General features: G+C 45.5%; 1 protein-coding gene across 1 annotated transcript; it reads right to left on the reverse strand.

Annotated features, from left to right (window-relative positions):
• Nucleotides 1-3: 3 nt before the first annotated feature.
• On the reverse strand, nt 4-14,872 carry LOC142924755 (exosome complex exonuclease RRP44-like). The gene is made up of 14 exons (XM_076067566.1): nt 14,693-14,872; nt 12,991-13,101; nt 12,504-12,641; nt 11,210-11,356; nt 9,958-10,074; nt 8,647-8,748; nt 7,916-7,980; nt 7,179-7,263; nt 6,303-6,430; nt 5,144-5,230; nt 4,583-4,739; nt 2,661-2,878; nt 1,515-1,683; nt 4-999 (listed from the first exon to the last, which is right to left on the reverse strand). Exons 1-14 carry the CDS (start codon nt 14,813-14,815, stop codon nt 823-825), a joined length of 1,824 nt encoding a protein of 607 aa, XP_075923681.1. The 5' UTR covers nt 14,816-14,872; the 3' UTR covers nt 4-822.
• Nucleotides 14,873-16,749: the final 1,877 nt, after the last annotated feature.

Genomic DNA, 16,749 nt, shown 5'->3' on the forward strand with positions numbered 1-16,749 from the left:
TGGCTGCAATGACCAAACCAACCGAGGGATCGTGATGTGCGGGCCAGCCAAGGAATTTTAAAGTCTTATTTGGCCATCATTAAGGAGTAGATGCAACCCCCCTTAGGTTATATGGAGTGTACAATTGCAGTTAAGAACATACCTAAAATATGGCTGCAAATGTTGACCCTTTTGAGCTTCTGGTCCAAATTAGGCTGTGTGCATTATCCACGCAGAATGACAATGTAATGCGGCATGCAAGGCATGCTGAAAAGGACCGGATGCACTGGTCACAAATGTGCTTTTTGCCATCTAGAGATCACTTTTTGCATCAACTACTATTTCCCTCATTTGTTTTTATTCTACAAGTACTTTTCTGCCCTTTGAGTTTCTCATTGTTTACAGAAAGCATGAGATTTTCTCTATAATTCTTCCGGATCTGAGGGATTTTACTGTATTTTTAATGTGATGTCCTCTCCGTGACAATACGGGCTCCGACATGGCAGTTATTTCCAAAGCATATTTAATTGTGACCGTTTTATATTTGAAACGCATTTACATCATTTAATTAAGTTTCCGTTTATTTTGGTATAGCCCTGTGAGCCATCCGGCTCTAATGTATCCACCGGTGTAACTTCCTCTGTAATAGTCCACACTGCCAAATGGCAAAAAAACCGGAGCTTCGTATCTCACTGCGTTCTTCCACCTTAAACCAAGTGTCTGTGTGTCTGATAGAAACCTAATCGTAGAGAGATGGTCAGGGGGCTTGGGTCCCAGTGCATTAAGCCAGTCCTGGGTTTAAATGCAGAATTCAGCAGTTCAGGAAATGCCAATGCCTCCCGGTTAAGTGAACACATGCCCTACCTCCTCGTCGAAGGTAACGTTGAGCTTGAGATCTTTGGAGTCAAAGAAAACCGTCCCCTCCAAGCCGTACTTGGGAATGAGCACCACCACGGCGTTCTTGCGCACAAACAGCACGAAGCCCTCTTCGCTCACCACTCCCTTGCTCTTGAAGAACAACTGAGACCACAACAACAACAGCCGTTAATCACCGCTACGTGGCCAAGAGCAGACACACGCGCATCACTTACCAAGCCCATAATTAATTAACAAAACTTAAGGTATTTTTCTGCATCCCCCCGCTAATTTATTCCAGTTGTGCTATTGGCATCATGTCATGGGGATTATTTTGAGTTCAATCGTGAAGGTACAATGTAAATTGTATTGACTATAATCCTCCATCACCTGACAGAGCCAATCAAATAAAGTTGTCACATCATGGGCAAATGTGACTAGGTTTTTCAGCAAACACAGAAGAATGCTGAAAAGCAATGTCAAGTGTAGCCAACCAGTACAGCCACGGCACCACCACACGTAAGCGTGTGAATAGAAAACAATTTATTCTTACTACACGCACAATACGATGCCTGCTTTCGTGACCTTAAAAATGGTTTTCAAGAGACGAATGGACGCATTATCAGGTGCCTAAGCACACGCCGTGCAAGCTCCACGTGGCCCACACTTCCGCCTCCCACCTGCGTGTGGAAAGCTACAGACGAGCGTTGGGCGTACTGCGCCATCTTGTGGCGGTAGTTGAGGTTGTTGCAGAGCTGCAGCTGCTTCTGCTTGTCGGTGAGCGCCGGGTACGTGGGGTCGGCGCCCACGCACACGGCCAGCAGCCGCTGCACAATCACATCCGAGTATCTGTAACGGTACAGGGAGACAACAACAACAATATTCACATTTGTTGTAGCCTCTATTTAATATGAAGATTAAATTTACAGTAGATACAGGCTGCGGTATGGCCACGAGATGCCAACGGAGCAGCGGTATTAATCAACCAAACACCGCGATTCATTCTGGTGGATCTCAGCGGGTTTCACGATCCACCAGAAAGCTACTCAAACAATGACTCAGATGGATTTAACGCTGTGAAAGAATACTGTACTCTGGACATACCACGTTCTAGCACCATCTGCTGGTGGAAATTATCTTTGTTAATATATGAATTTAATTCTTTGTTGAGGATTTTTTATTTGTCATCAGATGTAACGCAAATTGCTGCCTGCTCATATCTGTGTTCTTATTTAAGATCCACAACAAAATCGTTAGCGATCCATGGCAGAATTGTAATTCACTTTTGGCCGCCGCTGCAACACGGCAATGGATTCTTGATTCTGCACGTGGAACACTGTCACCCTCCTTGTAGGCGTTGGTGTTCTCCAGATCCTCTAGTTTTTCTCCAACACAAGCCAAACAACCATTTAAGGAATTGGCCAAACTTCCCGTTTATAGGACCTTTTAGAAAAATAAGTCAAAATCTGAATCTTTATCCTGGAGAAATCCGATTCGCGATGAAAGCTCTTTTTGACAGACGTCCAGTAGGTAGATGATAGGAGTGCTAAGAATAGGAAAGGTAAACAAATCACTAAAAGTAAATAATAGAATAAAGATATACAAATTATATGTTGAACTTCATTCGTACCGTACGTAGCCAATCGTGCTAATCAGAGGTGTGCCATAATGACAACTTAACATTGCATAAGTACATCAATTAATAAATAAATTCTTAAACTTGGGAAAGGCAGCACAATCCCAGACCACACCAAGACAACAACATAGTCTCCTCAATAATCGCGAAGGTCGATTTCACGCGTGTGCCTGACGCCAGAGCACGTCACCGTCGAATGGGCGACGTGAAGTGGGTGTAGATGGCGGTGGCGAGCCCGTAGTGGTGGGTGTCGGGCTCCATGCCGGAGCAGAAGTAGATGGCCTGCATCATGCAGCGCGTGGCCAGGATGCGCAGCAGAGTGTTGAGGTATGGTGGCGCTCCCGGCACCGCCGCCCGGTCCAGGGACTCGGCCAACGCCTTAGCCGAGTCCACCTGGATCTCGATGTTCTGCGCAAAAAAATCAGGCACACCGGCGTTTGTGAGGTGACTATCCCGCACGTGGCTTGTAGTTCAGTGCTGGGGAAGCAGCAAGGGTTGTGGTGTATTGGAAAGAAAACGTTATTCAGCACACTTCCTGTAGGCATTCAGGTTTCCATAACCTGGCTTGCCAGGAGAAGGCAGTACAGCAAGTGGATTAATCTACATCTGGCACAGTGCCTGGCTGCCTTCCAGCGTTGTCTGTGGTTCGTCACAGCTTTTGAGTTGTTCTGCCTCTAAGGGCGAGTGGACACTATACGGCTACATCTCAAGATAAAGGTAAAAGGTGCAGCCCTGCAACTGCTCGCTCAGGCCAATACTGACATCGTTTCAAGACACCTCTGCTTCACAGTAGGGGGTAGCACATTCCCACCCATTTTGAGCATAATGTTCATCACAATAAGTCGACCTGATATTTCAACATTTCAGTGCTGGAATTTATCTAAAATAAATACAGTACTACATTTATCGTGATGGTTTTTTGTTGCTTATTTCTGTGGAGTAGCTGGGAAACAAGCCAAGTCCTTCAACTCCCTACACTTGATAACACAGTATGTTCAATGCGGCTGCTGGATTTTGAAGCCAGGGTCCCAGCTGTAATCTCTGCGTCATAGGGTGACCCAGGTGACCCTTGCAAATGAGACTATTATGGTCTCTTGACTTCTCACCCGGTTAAACCAAAAGACCTCAAACAAAAATTTGAGCCACCCGGCGACCTCTGAATTCCTTGCGAGGAGGATGATATTGAAGTTAGGTTAACAGCAATCTAGAGACAGTAGAACCCCTCTTAAAGACGGTAATTGGTTACACGAACCCGAGCATTAAAGGATTTGGTCATTAAGCAAGTATAGGAAATACGTGTTAAAAGCTTAATTCGGTCCGATAGCATCGAAAGTTTCCCTTGTTCACCCAAAAAACGTACTTTATAATATTTAAACAATGGATATTAATACATAAAGATACTAACATTATAAACACATCATATTAAAATAAACACTGTGAATAAATGCATTAATTCATTTTGATTTAAAGCTTTCGTGACTGCAGGGATTCATATTCTTGGTTCTTTCGATAAATTCACGTAGAAGGGAAACAATAAAATAATAAAATATAAAACAATAAAATTCTCACGACGTTTCGACTGCAACACAAGCAATCATCATCAGGTGTGAAAACCACAACAAGAAAATGTGAAAAAAGTGGCGGTTATTTTAACGTTAGCACCACGGAGAGAGATTTGATAAACCATTTCGGGTCTTAATTGATTGATCATGCTTAAGGTGGCTGTCAGAACGCATCCATTATTTTTTGTCTCCCCCCTCCTCTTTTCCGAACATAGTTGGACTCGTCCATCTGAAAAAACTGTCAAATCGCTCTCCGTGGTGCTAACGTTAAAAATAACTGCCACTTTTTTAAAATTTTCTTGTTGTGGTTTTCACACCTGATGATGATTGCTTGTGTTGCAGTCGAAACGTGGTGAGAATTTTATTGTTTTATATATTTTTTATTTTATTGTTTTCCTTCTACGTGGCATTAATTCATATTTATTGTACCTACAACAGCCCGTCGTTAACAGGGAAATGGTCGGTTAAGCCTACACATTGAGCTCTATGGAGGCCCGTTGTTAAGCGATTAGTTAACACGGGTGGTCGTTAAAAGGGGTTCTAACTCTACCTTTGATTTCGCCGCCTTCACCAAGATGGCGTAGTTGGAAGGCGGAGGCGCCGGATGGCGTCGGAGCAGCGCACACTCGGGGAATTCGCCTACGATGCGCTCCGCCACGGAGATGTTGGCGAGCAACATGAACTCCTCCACCATCGAGTTGGTCTCCCTGTGTACACGCACCAGTTTCCGCCACCACAACACATCAACCACAAGGGTCAAGAATCTTTATCTTAGATTATTTTGGCGATAATACATTTCCTACGTGATAAGCCACTTTGTTCAGCTATCGTTTGTGGTCAGGGTTTTACTTGGTAAGATAAAAATAGTTTAGTTGTATTTGTATATTTGTTTAAGTTATTTGTTTACCTTTCCAATACTTTGCAATCCTAATGTGTGCTTGTATTGTTTGTTGTTGTAACGTTGTGACCTGCCCCAACTGGACATCTGTGAAAAAAGAGCTTTATAGCTCATCGGATTCTTCCAGTAGAAATATATATTTTGATTCTGATAGAGAGATCTGCACAACAGTCGGATTGCAGTCATGGGAGGTGTCTTGTTGACGAGACTCACTTGAGTTCCTTGGTCTGCAGGTCGATCGGGTCGTGGGTTTCGCTGTCCATGTGGAATCGGACCTCAGGGGATGCCAGAGTCAATGCCCTACGGGTGGAGAAGGGACATGAGCGATTATCATGTCCAGCCAAAACAACACAGAATCTTAATATAAGACACTTCACAAACTCAGATATTTGAGTTGAACATGCACAGCTTGTTAAGTCAATCCACTGCTGGATGAGGGCCGCCCCAATTCATGCGGGTCGTGGGGTGGTTTTACCGTACTTAACCGTGGTGGTCAGTACGCGTTGGCAAAGGTGGGGGAGCACAGACATGGGAGCATTAAGTAGAGTAAAACAATTTATGTCACTGCATTGTCCTCTATTGCCCACAATGTAGCCCCGCAGCAGCCTGTAACACTCCAATCTAGAAGGATGTTATTAACCAGGTAAAACCTTAACTTCTTTATTGTTGCCTTCATTTCCACATCTCCAGCTTCTTCAGCCTCCCACTCCCAGACCCGCTCACTTCCCCCCCCCCCCCCGGCATTTTGCCGTGCTCGCCCCTTTACTCCCTCTAGCAGCACCCCACTTCCCCTACCCCACACCCCCCCTCTCTATCTCTCCCCCCTTGCTCCCCCCCACTCTCTTACCTATATAGCCTCTTGTTACAACAGCCCTTTTTTGCCCACTTCAGCAATTGTTTCCGGCTGTGGTTGTCCCACCTGAAGAAGGACGCTTGTGTTGCGCCCGAAACGTCGTGATTTAATTTAGTTGTTATTTTATTTTATAGTTTTACCTACGTGACTTTACTGAAAAAAAAACAAAGAGTATGAATCCTGTAACACTTGTTTGTGCATGGTATTCACCCAAGCCTCATGCATCATGGGGTCAAAAAAAGCTACAGGTGCAGCCTTGCAATTGCTTGCTCAAGCCACTGCTGGAAGAAGGGGGCTCCCATAAGAGGGGGCCCCTCTAGAGATACACCCTTTTACAGTCCCTCTCAATGTATTTTAGCCTACTCTTCCACGCTGGCCGGATGTCTTAGAAGACACGGGAGTAACCACACTTTACCGCGCCACAGGCGACCTGCCGATCGACTAAATGTGGTGCACCCATTAATACTGCTCAGCGCTCCAGAGGCGGTGGAGGGGATGAGGATCTTGACAATGAGTTACCCGTTTTGAATGCGCCTCTGCTTGAGGATCTTGGCCAGGGAGTTGAGGCCACGCAAGCTGCTGGTGACCGGGTCCTTCCGCCCGGCGTCGTCAATCATTAGCTGAGCCTCTGCGTACGTCAGAGACGCCTGCGGGGATACGATGAACACACCACGGGTGAACCATGGGGTCCTCGCAATTACACAATCCCCACGCCTGATCCAAGCCCAAGCCAGAACTCAACAGATGTCTACGTGGCTCCCGATGACCACTGAGGGTTACGCTCACCCAAAGACAGCAAAATTGATATTTTTTTAATTCTCAAAGCTGGAATTTAACCAAATTTTGTGCAATGTAATTTGGTGGTATTTTGTGCAGTGAGTTTAACACGTAGGCTTTCGTGACCAATATCATCCATAATACAGGTTTTTTGGGTTAGATTGTGTAAATACGTAAATGTGTCGTTAAACCCGCCACCACCCGACACAGCCAACTAGTAAGGGTTGTCACATAAACAGAACGTGGCCAATTCGTCACTGGTACAACACACCGGTGTGCTGTACTCGTGACGAATTGGCATGTTCTGTGTTTTGTGCAGTGATTGTTGACTGGACAGAGACCATCAACTCACTACTTTCATGTCCTACCTCGCACCTCCGATTAGCACAGTTGGCTACGTACGGTGCAAAAGAAGTTCAACATACATACTACCACTTGTGAACCCGGTTCATTTCGCTCCACTTGTGAACCCAGAGGTGCAAGCTCAATGCTCTGACCTCTCAGCCATCCGGAAACCTCAACTGCACTAACACAGCAAGGCACCGATACAATACACGTGAAAGCAAACGAGAGTTTTACAAAAACTGAACGTCTGTGGGGGGGGGGGGGGGAAATCACCTTGGAATTGATGATGCTCTTGGTAAAACGTGTGCTCACGATCTCAGCCTTTGGAGTCATCTCCCATATGCACGAGAACGCCAGCCTGCACGTGCACAGCACATGCACCATCGCCATTCACCGTCGAGTGGCGGAGTCGTCGCCATTGGAGTGGTGCAGGGTGTTCACTCAGAAAAGCCTCGCAAAGACTCGAGACTCTTTTTCAGGAGGATCTTGCCAAGTTTTTGGCAGTCGAGTCATTCTTTCAGCAGCTGGATGTTTGCCCAAATACCGGTTTGGGTTGTTACAAATTACTTAACTGGAATATATATGTAGCAACCATTGTTCGACTACAAAAGCTTTGCAGTACCCTCCCGAAGTTATGAGATTCAGTGAGGCTTTTCTTGGTTAAGGATCATAGTAGTAATAACACGTTTATGTTAGCGATGAGAGGAAACCTGATAACCTGGAGTCAACCCATGCTAAATAGGGGGAGAACATACAAAATCTTAATGGAAATGCAACCAAGACGGGCATCAATCCTAGGCCATTCTTGCTGTGAGACACGTGTTACCATTGTGTCATCCTGGTTTGGCTGCTTATGTATGTACACATGCTTGTGTGGATCTGTACAATGACACTTTAACAGTGCCACGCATCATGGGATTACATGTGCACCTGGCAACAATGCACGTTAGCTGCTGAGTATGGGTTGCAATGTGCGCACTGGCGAGTTCACAGTTGTTGGTGCATCTCACCGGTCGACGTTGGATCTCAAGGAACACAGGCTTGAGCTCAATAACTCTGGCACCATATCAATCCTCTGCAGGTGCACAAACACATAAACGCAACAACTTCTCTGTCAATAAACACAATCTGGCAAATACATATGCACCAACTCAACGAGTGTTTTGCAAGCAAACCCACACATGATTAAGTCACCTGCAGGTAACTGTTCAGCAAGGAGATGTTTTCGCGAATGCCAGTTAAGATTGTATGGGTTTTATTTAGAGGAAATCTGATGAATCCAGAGGAAACCCATTCACTAACAGGGGGGAGAACAAACAAAACTGCAAGCAAAAAGGCACAAGAGTTGAGTAATCAAACCCAGCGTCTCCTTGCTGCAAGGCACGAGTGTTACCACTGCGCCGATAGCCTGCCGCTCATGATGTCACGGTACATCATATGATAAGAAATCCACAAAAATCACCTCGTTTAAAACATCATGAGAGATATTTAGCATTGTTGTTGCACATTTTTTTAATTCTAATTCATTTTTAAGTTATCGTTATTCATACGGGAAGTACTGAAAAGCACGCAAAAAATGTGGTGAAAATGTCAAGTACAATTACAGTTGTGGGGAAACTGGTACTGCGATGATCGTTACATCATAATATTTTACATCATGTCGTAAAGTTAAGAATGAAAAGATGAAATCGGCGGGTCGTAAAACACTTGATATTGTGGCAAGAAGAAATCCACATCTCACCTTCTCACACAGGTAAACTGTGGTACCACGCAGAGATGCCTCCTCATCCAAGGCATTCCCCGGCCGGATAAAGTAGCTCACATCGGCGATGTGTACCCCAACCTAGAACACACATTAATACACCGTCACCACCCTCACATGCATGGATGTGTAATGACAGGGTGATACCTGCCGGCCTGTAAGGGTAATTAAGGTTATAGCTGCATTACATAATGCCTCCACCATAGCCACTCCAACCAAAGCACAATAATGTGAAATGAAATGCACACCCATTACTACCTGCTGCATTCATTGTGAACCAGGCATTCGGCCAGTGACGTGGACACTTAGGCCAGTGGGGTCTTAGCCATTGCTTGGCTCAGGCTTGGCTCTCGCGCAACATGCATTGAGATTATTTCTATTATTTTGGCTGCTATAAATGTCCAAATGATGGGCCACTTTGTTGAGCTATTCATTTGTGGCCAGGTCACTAATCAAAAATAAATCAATACCTCAGTGGGCTTTGCCTGGTAGTATGGGGATGGTTTCGTTGTATTTGTTTGGGTTATTTGTTGATCTTTCTTGTACTTTGCACTACTATTGTGTTTTTGTACTGTTTGTTGTTGTAACGTTCTTACCCGCCGCTACTGGACATGTGAAAAATATCTTTATAGCTCATCGGATTCCTCCAGTATAAATATTCTGATTCTAATTCTCAATAAGCCACATCAAAGCAACGCTTACAACCCGAGCTGCCTCTAAGCATGGTTCCAGCCCTGAGCCTCTGTGTCCCTTGTGCCTCCTCGTATATCTCTGCATGCTCCCATCCACGCTCAGAATTTCCGTGAGCTGAGCCTGAGCCAAGGAACAGCTAAGCCACTCATACGTCTTTGGAGGCAACGGAGCAGATCAAGCCAGAACCGAGCCGTGTTGAAGTCAGTCCTGAGCCGAGCAGAGACCAAGAATACGGGCACTAAGGCAACAATGTTTGGAAACTTAATAACAGGAATATTGTCCACCCCTTTGTCAATCCACTGCAGGATGAGGGCTTCTCCATGCCGTAATGGGTCGCGATTGTCATTTGACCTTGCTTTATTACGATGGTCAATGCAGGTGAAGGGGAGAACTTGGGCAGTTTTTTTAGATATCACTCTGTACCGGTGTTAGCCATGACTGGGAATCTAAGCCAGCTTGACAGGATGACTGTGCAGTGCACTTATCATTGTGCCACAAAACTCCCCTTGTCACCTCCGCTAGCATTGACAAAACCATGAAAGGAATAGGCACGAATTACCGCGACCGTGACCACGATTACCACCACCAAATGAATACCTCGGTGTTCCCATTGTCGAGCGGTTTGCAGTGTAGGGCATCGTCGATGTCTGTGCAGCCTGGAGGATCCACACTGCAGATGGACAACGCACGGAGGTCCTCCCTGCCAGCCTGGTCCTTGTACGGGACACACACAGCACCAGGTTCAACAAAACGCTGCCTTACAACAAACAAAACACAGGGTGTGCCATACATGGGTAAACCAACTTCATTCTAATGGCGTTCTATCTTCTCAATAGGCGACTGAATATTTTGAAAGTACAGTCCGTTCTCCTATAACTCGGCGTGTTTTCATATCGTGAATTAGATATAATGCGATGAATGCATTAGGGAACACATTTTTTTCATAACATGGATGTGAATTGGATAAAAGGCGATCGAGTGAACAGAACTGCGTTGTGCGAGGCAGAATAAGCGGTTGTACGGTTGCCTCGGTGTAGCATCACACAAGGCGGGATGATGCTGGATGCTTCTAGATGCTACTCACGTACCCGAAGTCTTTGTTAAGCCTGCGTACGCATCTCACATGTCCTTGCGGACTGTGCTTTACCCTATATTATTAATTATGCGATTTTTCCACAATTCGGTGTTCTTCAGGAACGCAAGTACAGCGTTACAGCAGAAAAGTCTGTAGTCCCCTTGCTCCATTCATTTCTGTACTGGACCATCTCCACGGCCACTGCAGAGTCCTCCACATCCTGGCTCACCACTTTGATCAGCATCTCTCGAGGCCTGCCTCTTGGGTCTCCACCCTGGTGCTTCCATAAGTCCATCGCCTTCCTTCCTCCGATGTGAATTTCCTCTCTTCTTACGATGATGTGTCCGAGCCATCGACTTTCTTTCAGGTCGATGGCTTTTCTATATACGGTCTGCGGTAAAGGTGTAGAGCCCCGTGGCTTCTCGTTCATGCCAGTGCAGCGGAAGGACCTCGACTGGAGGGAGAGCTCCAGAGAGGCCCTCTAGAAGGTATTCTACGCAGGCCAAACATCTTGAAACTATTGAGGTTTGACAGCACGATGATGATGGGGGGTGTTTTCACATTTGTCTATTGTCGGGGCCCTATACGTTTGGGGCCACACGTCATGGGCCACATCAAAGGCCACCAGGGGCCACCAGTGGCCCCTGGGCCTTGTAATAAAGAACATTGAAGTAAAGGATTCTCACATACACGACCAAACACACCAACACACCGCAGGCGTAAGAATTTAACTCAATCGATGAATTGACATATCGTCACACGTCTCATGCGTACCTCTGTTGTGATGCTGAACGTAGGAGGGGGCAGGCATGCAAGTACGGCCTGGCTGAAGGGCTGGTGTGGCACGTCGTGCTCCAGCAGCAGCACCTCTGTATCCGTCTCCTTATCCCCACATTCGCCCAGAGAGCGCACAAAATGGCCCTGCACAAGCACACCGACGATTAGCACGGTTGTCTACGTATGGTACGGAAGAAGTTCAACATGCATATGCACATACGTGGCCAATCGTCACCGGTATCCCTTTTCCACTGGTACATTGGAACCCAGACAGCGCAGATCTCTCGAGGTGTCTGTGGTCACCCACTGGCTTTTTGCCGTGTCGAACCAGAACCAAACCGTAGTATGCTGGCCCCACAAGGCATCCAAATCTCTCCGGGGGCCGAGCAGGGCCAGGGGCGGGGCTAGCGACACGTTGTGTGACGGCAGTCGGTACACCACGGGGACGTGGCACCACAGCGTCATCTGCACGTTCCTAGACTTGTTCAAAGCATTGACCGTCCATGGCATGGATCCGCTTTTGCAGTGGATAAACAACCTGCAGCCTACTAAACCGTGCCAGCCATGGTGCCGCTCGGTTGTGCAGTGGCAAATAGATATGAAAAGGACAACCACAATGCCAACCTTGTACCTAACGTTCATGATGTAGAATATTAACCGGCATCTGTTTAAACAAAGATACAACCCAAATAATACATCTTAACAATATATTTAGCTTTTCACCAATTTTTTTTTTCTCATTGTGTTAATGGTATCACACAAGACAAGCAATCTATACCACCCTTCGTGGTCAAGGACGACCCACAGGAGCAGACATAACAGAGCTACTTCTAAGATCCAATGAAGTGAAATGCGTTCCGAATTGTAGGGGGGCAGTGCTTTCCAACCACTCTGCCAATCAAAGTAATGTTCATCACATGGCAGTCAAAAGCAGTAGTTTTCTCAAAGATGGAAATTAAACAATCGAAGTGCACGACCAAATTTAATATCGTTTTTGGTGCAGTTATTGGTGACTGGGCTGAGACTATCAACTTACAACACCTTAATAACCTAGGTTGAATCACAGGTGAGTTTGCCGTGCTTTCAAACAAAAAAATCACAGTGGTGCCAGCTCATCCACCCTGACTTCCAATTCACCGTGTCACCGTTCGTGTTTTGGGTTCGACGGCTGTATTGCATACAGAGCCGCGTGGCCGTGCGTAAAGTGACAGAAGGATGAGCCCGACGATGCCGACCACGGGACGGACGGGTGAGGTGTCACGGCGTGCGGGGCGTCACGGTGCAGTCGTACGTTCGGGTAGCGGGAGTCTCGCAGCCAGCCATCGATGGCCACCACGATGCGGTGGGCCTGCAGGGACGCTGCTTGTCTTGTCTCCACCCGCACTCGTGGCATGTGGCGGTCCGCGGGCGTGAACAGGTGGCGGGTGACCTGCAACACGCACAAAGAGCCCCCAGTAAGGCATTCAACAAACTGTTTGGGCGAGTGCCGTCAGCACACACCTATTCAAGCTGGTACGGCAAACGACAAGGTGGGTACGGCCAGCACCATGCCCGACCGCCTTTGTCTCCACAGCGCTGATGTTTACATGCCACATCAGAGACTCATTTATGGCCGAGTCGACCTAGGGAAGGGCCCAAGACAGGTTCAGACATTTGCCGCTGTTTATTGGTTGAGCAATAAATATAATCCAACTCGGGTCCCAGGATTCGTAGCGCAGCGCGCTAACCGCTACATCACCGCTCCCCACACGTACACACACACATGCAGATCAGCCCACCTCCTTGATTGGGCTGGACATGAGCATGCCGCACAGCGGCCTCGAGTTCCGCTTGATGATGCCGAGCACTTTGCCAGTGGGCCGACGCATCTTCCCACTTTCGGCTTTCAGCTGGAGACCAAAACAAAGGACAAACATCGTGTTGCGTAATCTAAGCAAGAGCGACGACAGCAGCAGCAGCAGCTGGGATAGCACCAGGAGATGACAACGCAAACTCAAATGAGCACTCACCACAGTAGCGTCTCTCTCACACACTGAAATAATGAAATAACTATTTTTTTTACCGGCTCACTGCGTAACACAATACAATTTGGCCTGAAGGGGAAGGAGCAATCCAAAACAATAGCGCTTAACCTGCGGATGTGGTTTCATGCTGTGTCTCATCAATGTCAATAATGAGACTGACGCTTTGTTAAAATGACGAAAGATCACAGTGAGGAGTCCTCCGTAAATATTGATAAGTTAAAACAGTTCTGGCGATTGATAGAATCAACCGGAACACGCCCATCAGATACCACACGTTTAAAAAAAACGCGTAGGCTTTTGCGACCAATATTATCTACAACAAAGGTTACCCTCCCATCTAATTCACAATTTGATGTTTAATCTCTCGATTCTTTATGATTTCACTTGCAATTGTGATTGACATTTTCTCTTAACTGCTTAGCACATCAGTCACCCTATATGTGTTTAATGTTTACGTAACGTTTTTATAAGTATAACTGTGCAATGATCAGTCTATAAATAATCTGCCCAAGCCAACTTGCACTACATGCGATTTAATATCTAACACTTGTTTATGTTTGTGAAATATTGTCGACTTTTCATAAACCACGGTTGTTTTCGTGCCAATTTCAATTAACTTCATTGCATTTTGTCACTGTGGTATGTATGCATGTAGAACTTATTTCGCACCGTACACAGCCAACCATGCTAATCGGAGGTGCGCGGAAAGGACAACAATCTAAATACAAAAAGCAGTTCTAAAGAAATTAGTTTTCAATATAGAGGCCACCCTGTGACCCAGCTCAGACCGTGGAAGCGACGCCATGATGAGCCTGGATATGCATAACAGGTGGTATAGGCTCTGCGCCAAAATGGCTGGCAGCAGAGCGCAGTACAGCAAAATGAACTGTTGTCCTGTCCTTCTATGCTCCTGATCTATGCCCCCCCCCTTCACCAACCCGCACCGAAGTATGGTCAAATAACCCCTACGTACATACAAAAATAGTACGAAATGATTAGCACTCCTGACTTGATTTTGAAGTAATGTAATGTAAAGTCATTTAATAAACGCAAAATCAAGCTAACAGCATCTCTAATGTGGATTGTTGTCTGGTCACACGGAGTTCATTATGTTTAAGGTCTCTCTTGAAGTGGTTGAGTCTTTGTTGTTATTCTTTGTTTAAACTAAATTAAAACTATTTAAAAACTATAAACTATTTTAACTTTACCAGATAAGGACCCTGAGAGCTATATAGCTCTTTTTAAGTGACCTGGCCACAAATGATCGTTCACTGAAGTATCTTATCACATTTGAAATTGATAGCAGCCAAATACTCTAAGTGCATGTCAGATTGTAACTGTGGAGGGAAAAGCCGGAGGACCTGGAGAAAAATCCATGCGACCACGGGGAGAGAGACACGCACACTGCAGGTGTCTGGGTTTGATTTTGGTTCGGCAGTGTTGACGCTCCACTCACCACATCCTCCTCATTCTCTTCTGCAACGTCCCCTGCGACGCCCTCATCATGCAGGACCAGCGAGGAGGGGGCAACCCAGCGCTCCTCGGGGAACATCTCCACGCACACGATGTCGTCGTGCATCGCGCGGTTTAAATGCTGCAGCCCCTGGATCAACACCTGCACGGAGACAAAAAAAGATCCCCCGTATAGTCTTAACAGACCGCTGGGCCAAGTGTTGTTAGAGAGCAGCATATACAGTAAAACCTTGGATTGCGAGTAACTTGGTCTGCGAGTGTTTTACAAGACGAGCAAAATTTTTAATAAATATTAATTTGATAAACGAGCGAGGGTCTTGCAATACGAGCAGCTTTGTACTACCGAGCGTCACGTGATCACAACTGATATACGAGTGCGTTGATATACGAGTGCTTTGGATTACAAACACGTTTCCGGAACGAATTATGCTCGCAATCCAAGGTTTTACTGTACAAGAGTTTTAATATCACGAATAAACAATTTAAAATGTAGGACTATTAGCCCATGAATCTTCTGAAACCGATGTTTTTCAGTAACATGTTCAAGCAGGGCAATTTCTGGACTGGGTTTTTTTCCAACAAAGGGCCAATGTACCTAATTGTTATTTAACGTTACATTTTGGAGGTGGAAATAGACCATTCATTTTGTTAACAAAGTAGTCACAACCATTATGAGACCCCCTTTGCCAGAAACAAGATATAGGAATAGGTTTTACCCTTTTAACTGGCACAAAAACTGACACCTTTATTCAAGGCATCATGTTTGCAATGACCACAACACAAGCAGTTAAAATGGAAACAAAAAAGGCAACTCTGATAATAATATGCACTGTCCTTGAATTTGATTGGTCCACACCCGAGACAGCTTTTCTTAGAGCCTAGTCTCCATTGGTGTTGGACCAGAAGACGCCAAAAGGCGTACAACTCAAAAACAGCGCACTATCAGAGTATTGAGGGCTCGGGGTGAGCATTAACATTATGAGACCTCCTTTGCCAGAAACAAGATATAGGAATAGGTTTTACCCTTTTAACTGGCACAAAAACTGACACCTTTATTCAAGGCATCATGTTTGCAATGACCACAACACAAGCAGTCAAAATGCAAACAAAAAAGACAACTCTGATAATAATATGCACTGTCCTTGAATTTGATTGGTCCACACCCGAGACAGCTTTTCTTAGAGCCTAGTCTCCATTGGTGTTGGACCAGAAGACTGCTTGTGTTGTGGTCATTGCAAACATGATGCCTTGAATAAAGGTGTCAGTTTTTGTGCCAGTTAAAAGGGTAAAACCTATTCCTATATCTTGTTTCTGGCAAAGGAGGTCTCATAATGTAAATGCTCACCCCGAGCCCTCAATACTCTGATAGTGCGCTGTTTTTGAGTTGTACGCCTTTTGGCGTCCACACCAAGGGACGGCTTTCTTTTGAGCCTCGACCCAATTGGTCGAGCACCAATAAGTTTCAAGGACAATGCATATATTATCATATTATGTTTTTTGTTTGCATTTTGACTGCAGGTATTGTGGTTAATGCAGACGTGAATCCTCCTAAAAAGGTTCCAGTTTTGTTGCCAGAAAAAAGGGGAAAAACCCTAATATTAATAAGTCTTTTTTATTGCTGAGAGTGAGGGCCAGAAATGAAATAGGCTTAATTTAAACAAGATAAGCAGCAGCAGTCAAGCAACAACATCTATTTTTTATCTGGATATATATTTTTAAATATATATTGGTAAATAAAGTCATGGTTTGTCAGTAGAGCAGAAAACAATAAGATCTATTTATATCTGCCAACCGTACACTCGTTGAGCACACGTTTGGCTGATTTATACACCAGTTCTCTTCATTGCAATTTAACTAAATCACCGAGGCAATACAAAATTTAGATAACAGCGTATGAGGATCTGTGCACTTGATGTTGCCCATTAAAGTGAATTGTTCTCGTCGTCAAATGATCAATGAGTGTCAGCCTCCGATCAGTAGAACTACAGGTAGGCATCACCTCAACTGAGCACATCAACAAGATTATGGAGGAGTGTGATA

This window comes from Petromyzon marinus, chromosome 16 (assembly GCF_048934315.1).
Source record: "Petromyzon marinus isolate PM22_M1 ecotype Great Lakes invasive population chromosome 16, UKy_Petmar_22M1.pri1.0, whole genome shotgun sequence".
In the NCBI taxonomy this organism is placed as follows: domain Eukaryota; kingdom Metazoa; phylum Chordata; class Hyperoartia; order Petromyzontiformes; family Petromyzontidae; genus Petromyzon; species Petromyzon marinus.

Excerpts from the sequence above, each read along its gene's own strand:
- LOC142924755 (XM_076067566.1), bottom strand. The coding sequence starts at position 14,815 with ATGCACGACGACATCGTGTGCGTGGAGATGTTCCCCGAGGAGCGCTGG. Across the intron at positions 10,075-11,209 it reads CGTTCAGCATCACAACAGAG|GACCAGGCTGGCAGGGAGGA; the intron begins GTACGCATGAGA and ends GTCCCGTACAAG. Across the intron at positions 1,684-2,660 it reads TTCACGTCGCCCATTCGACG|ATACTCGGATGTGATTGTGC; the intron begins GTGACGTGCTCT and ends GTACCGTTACAG.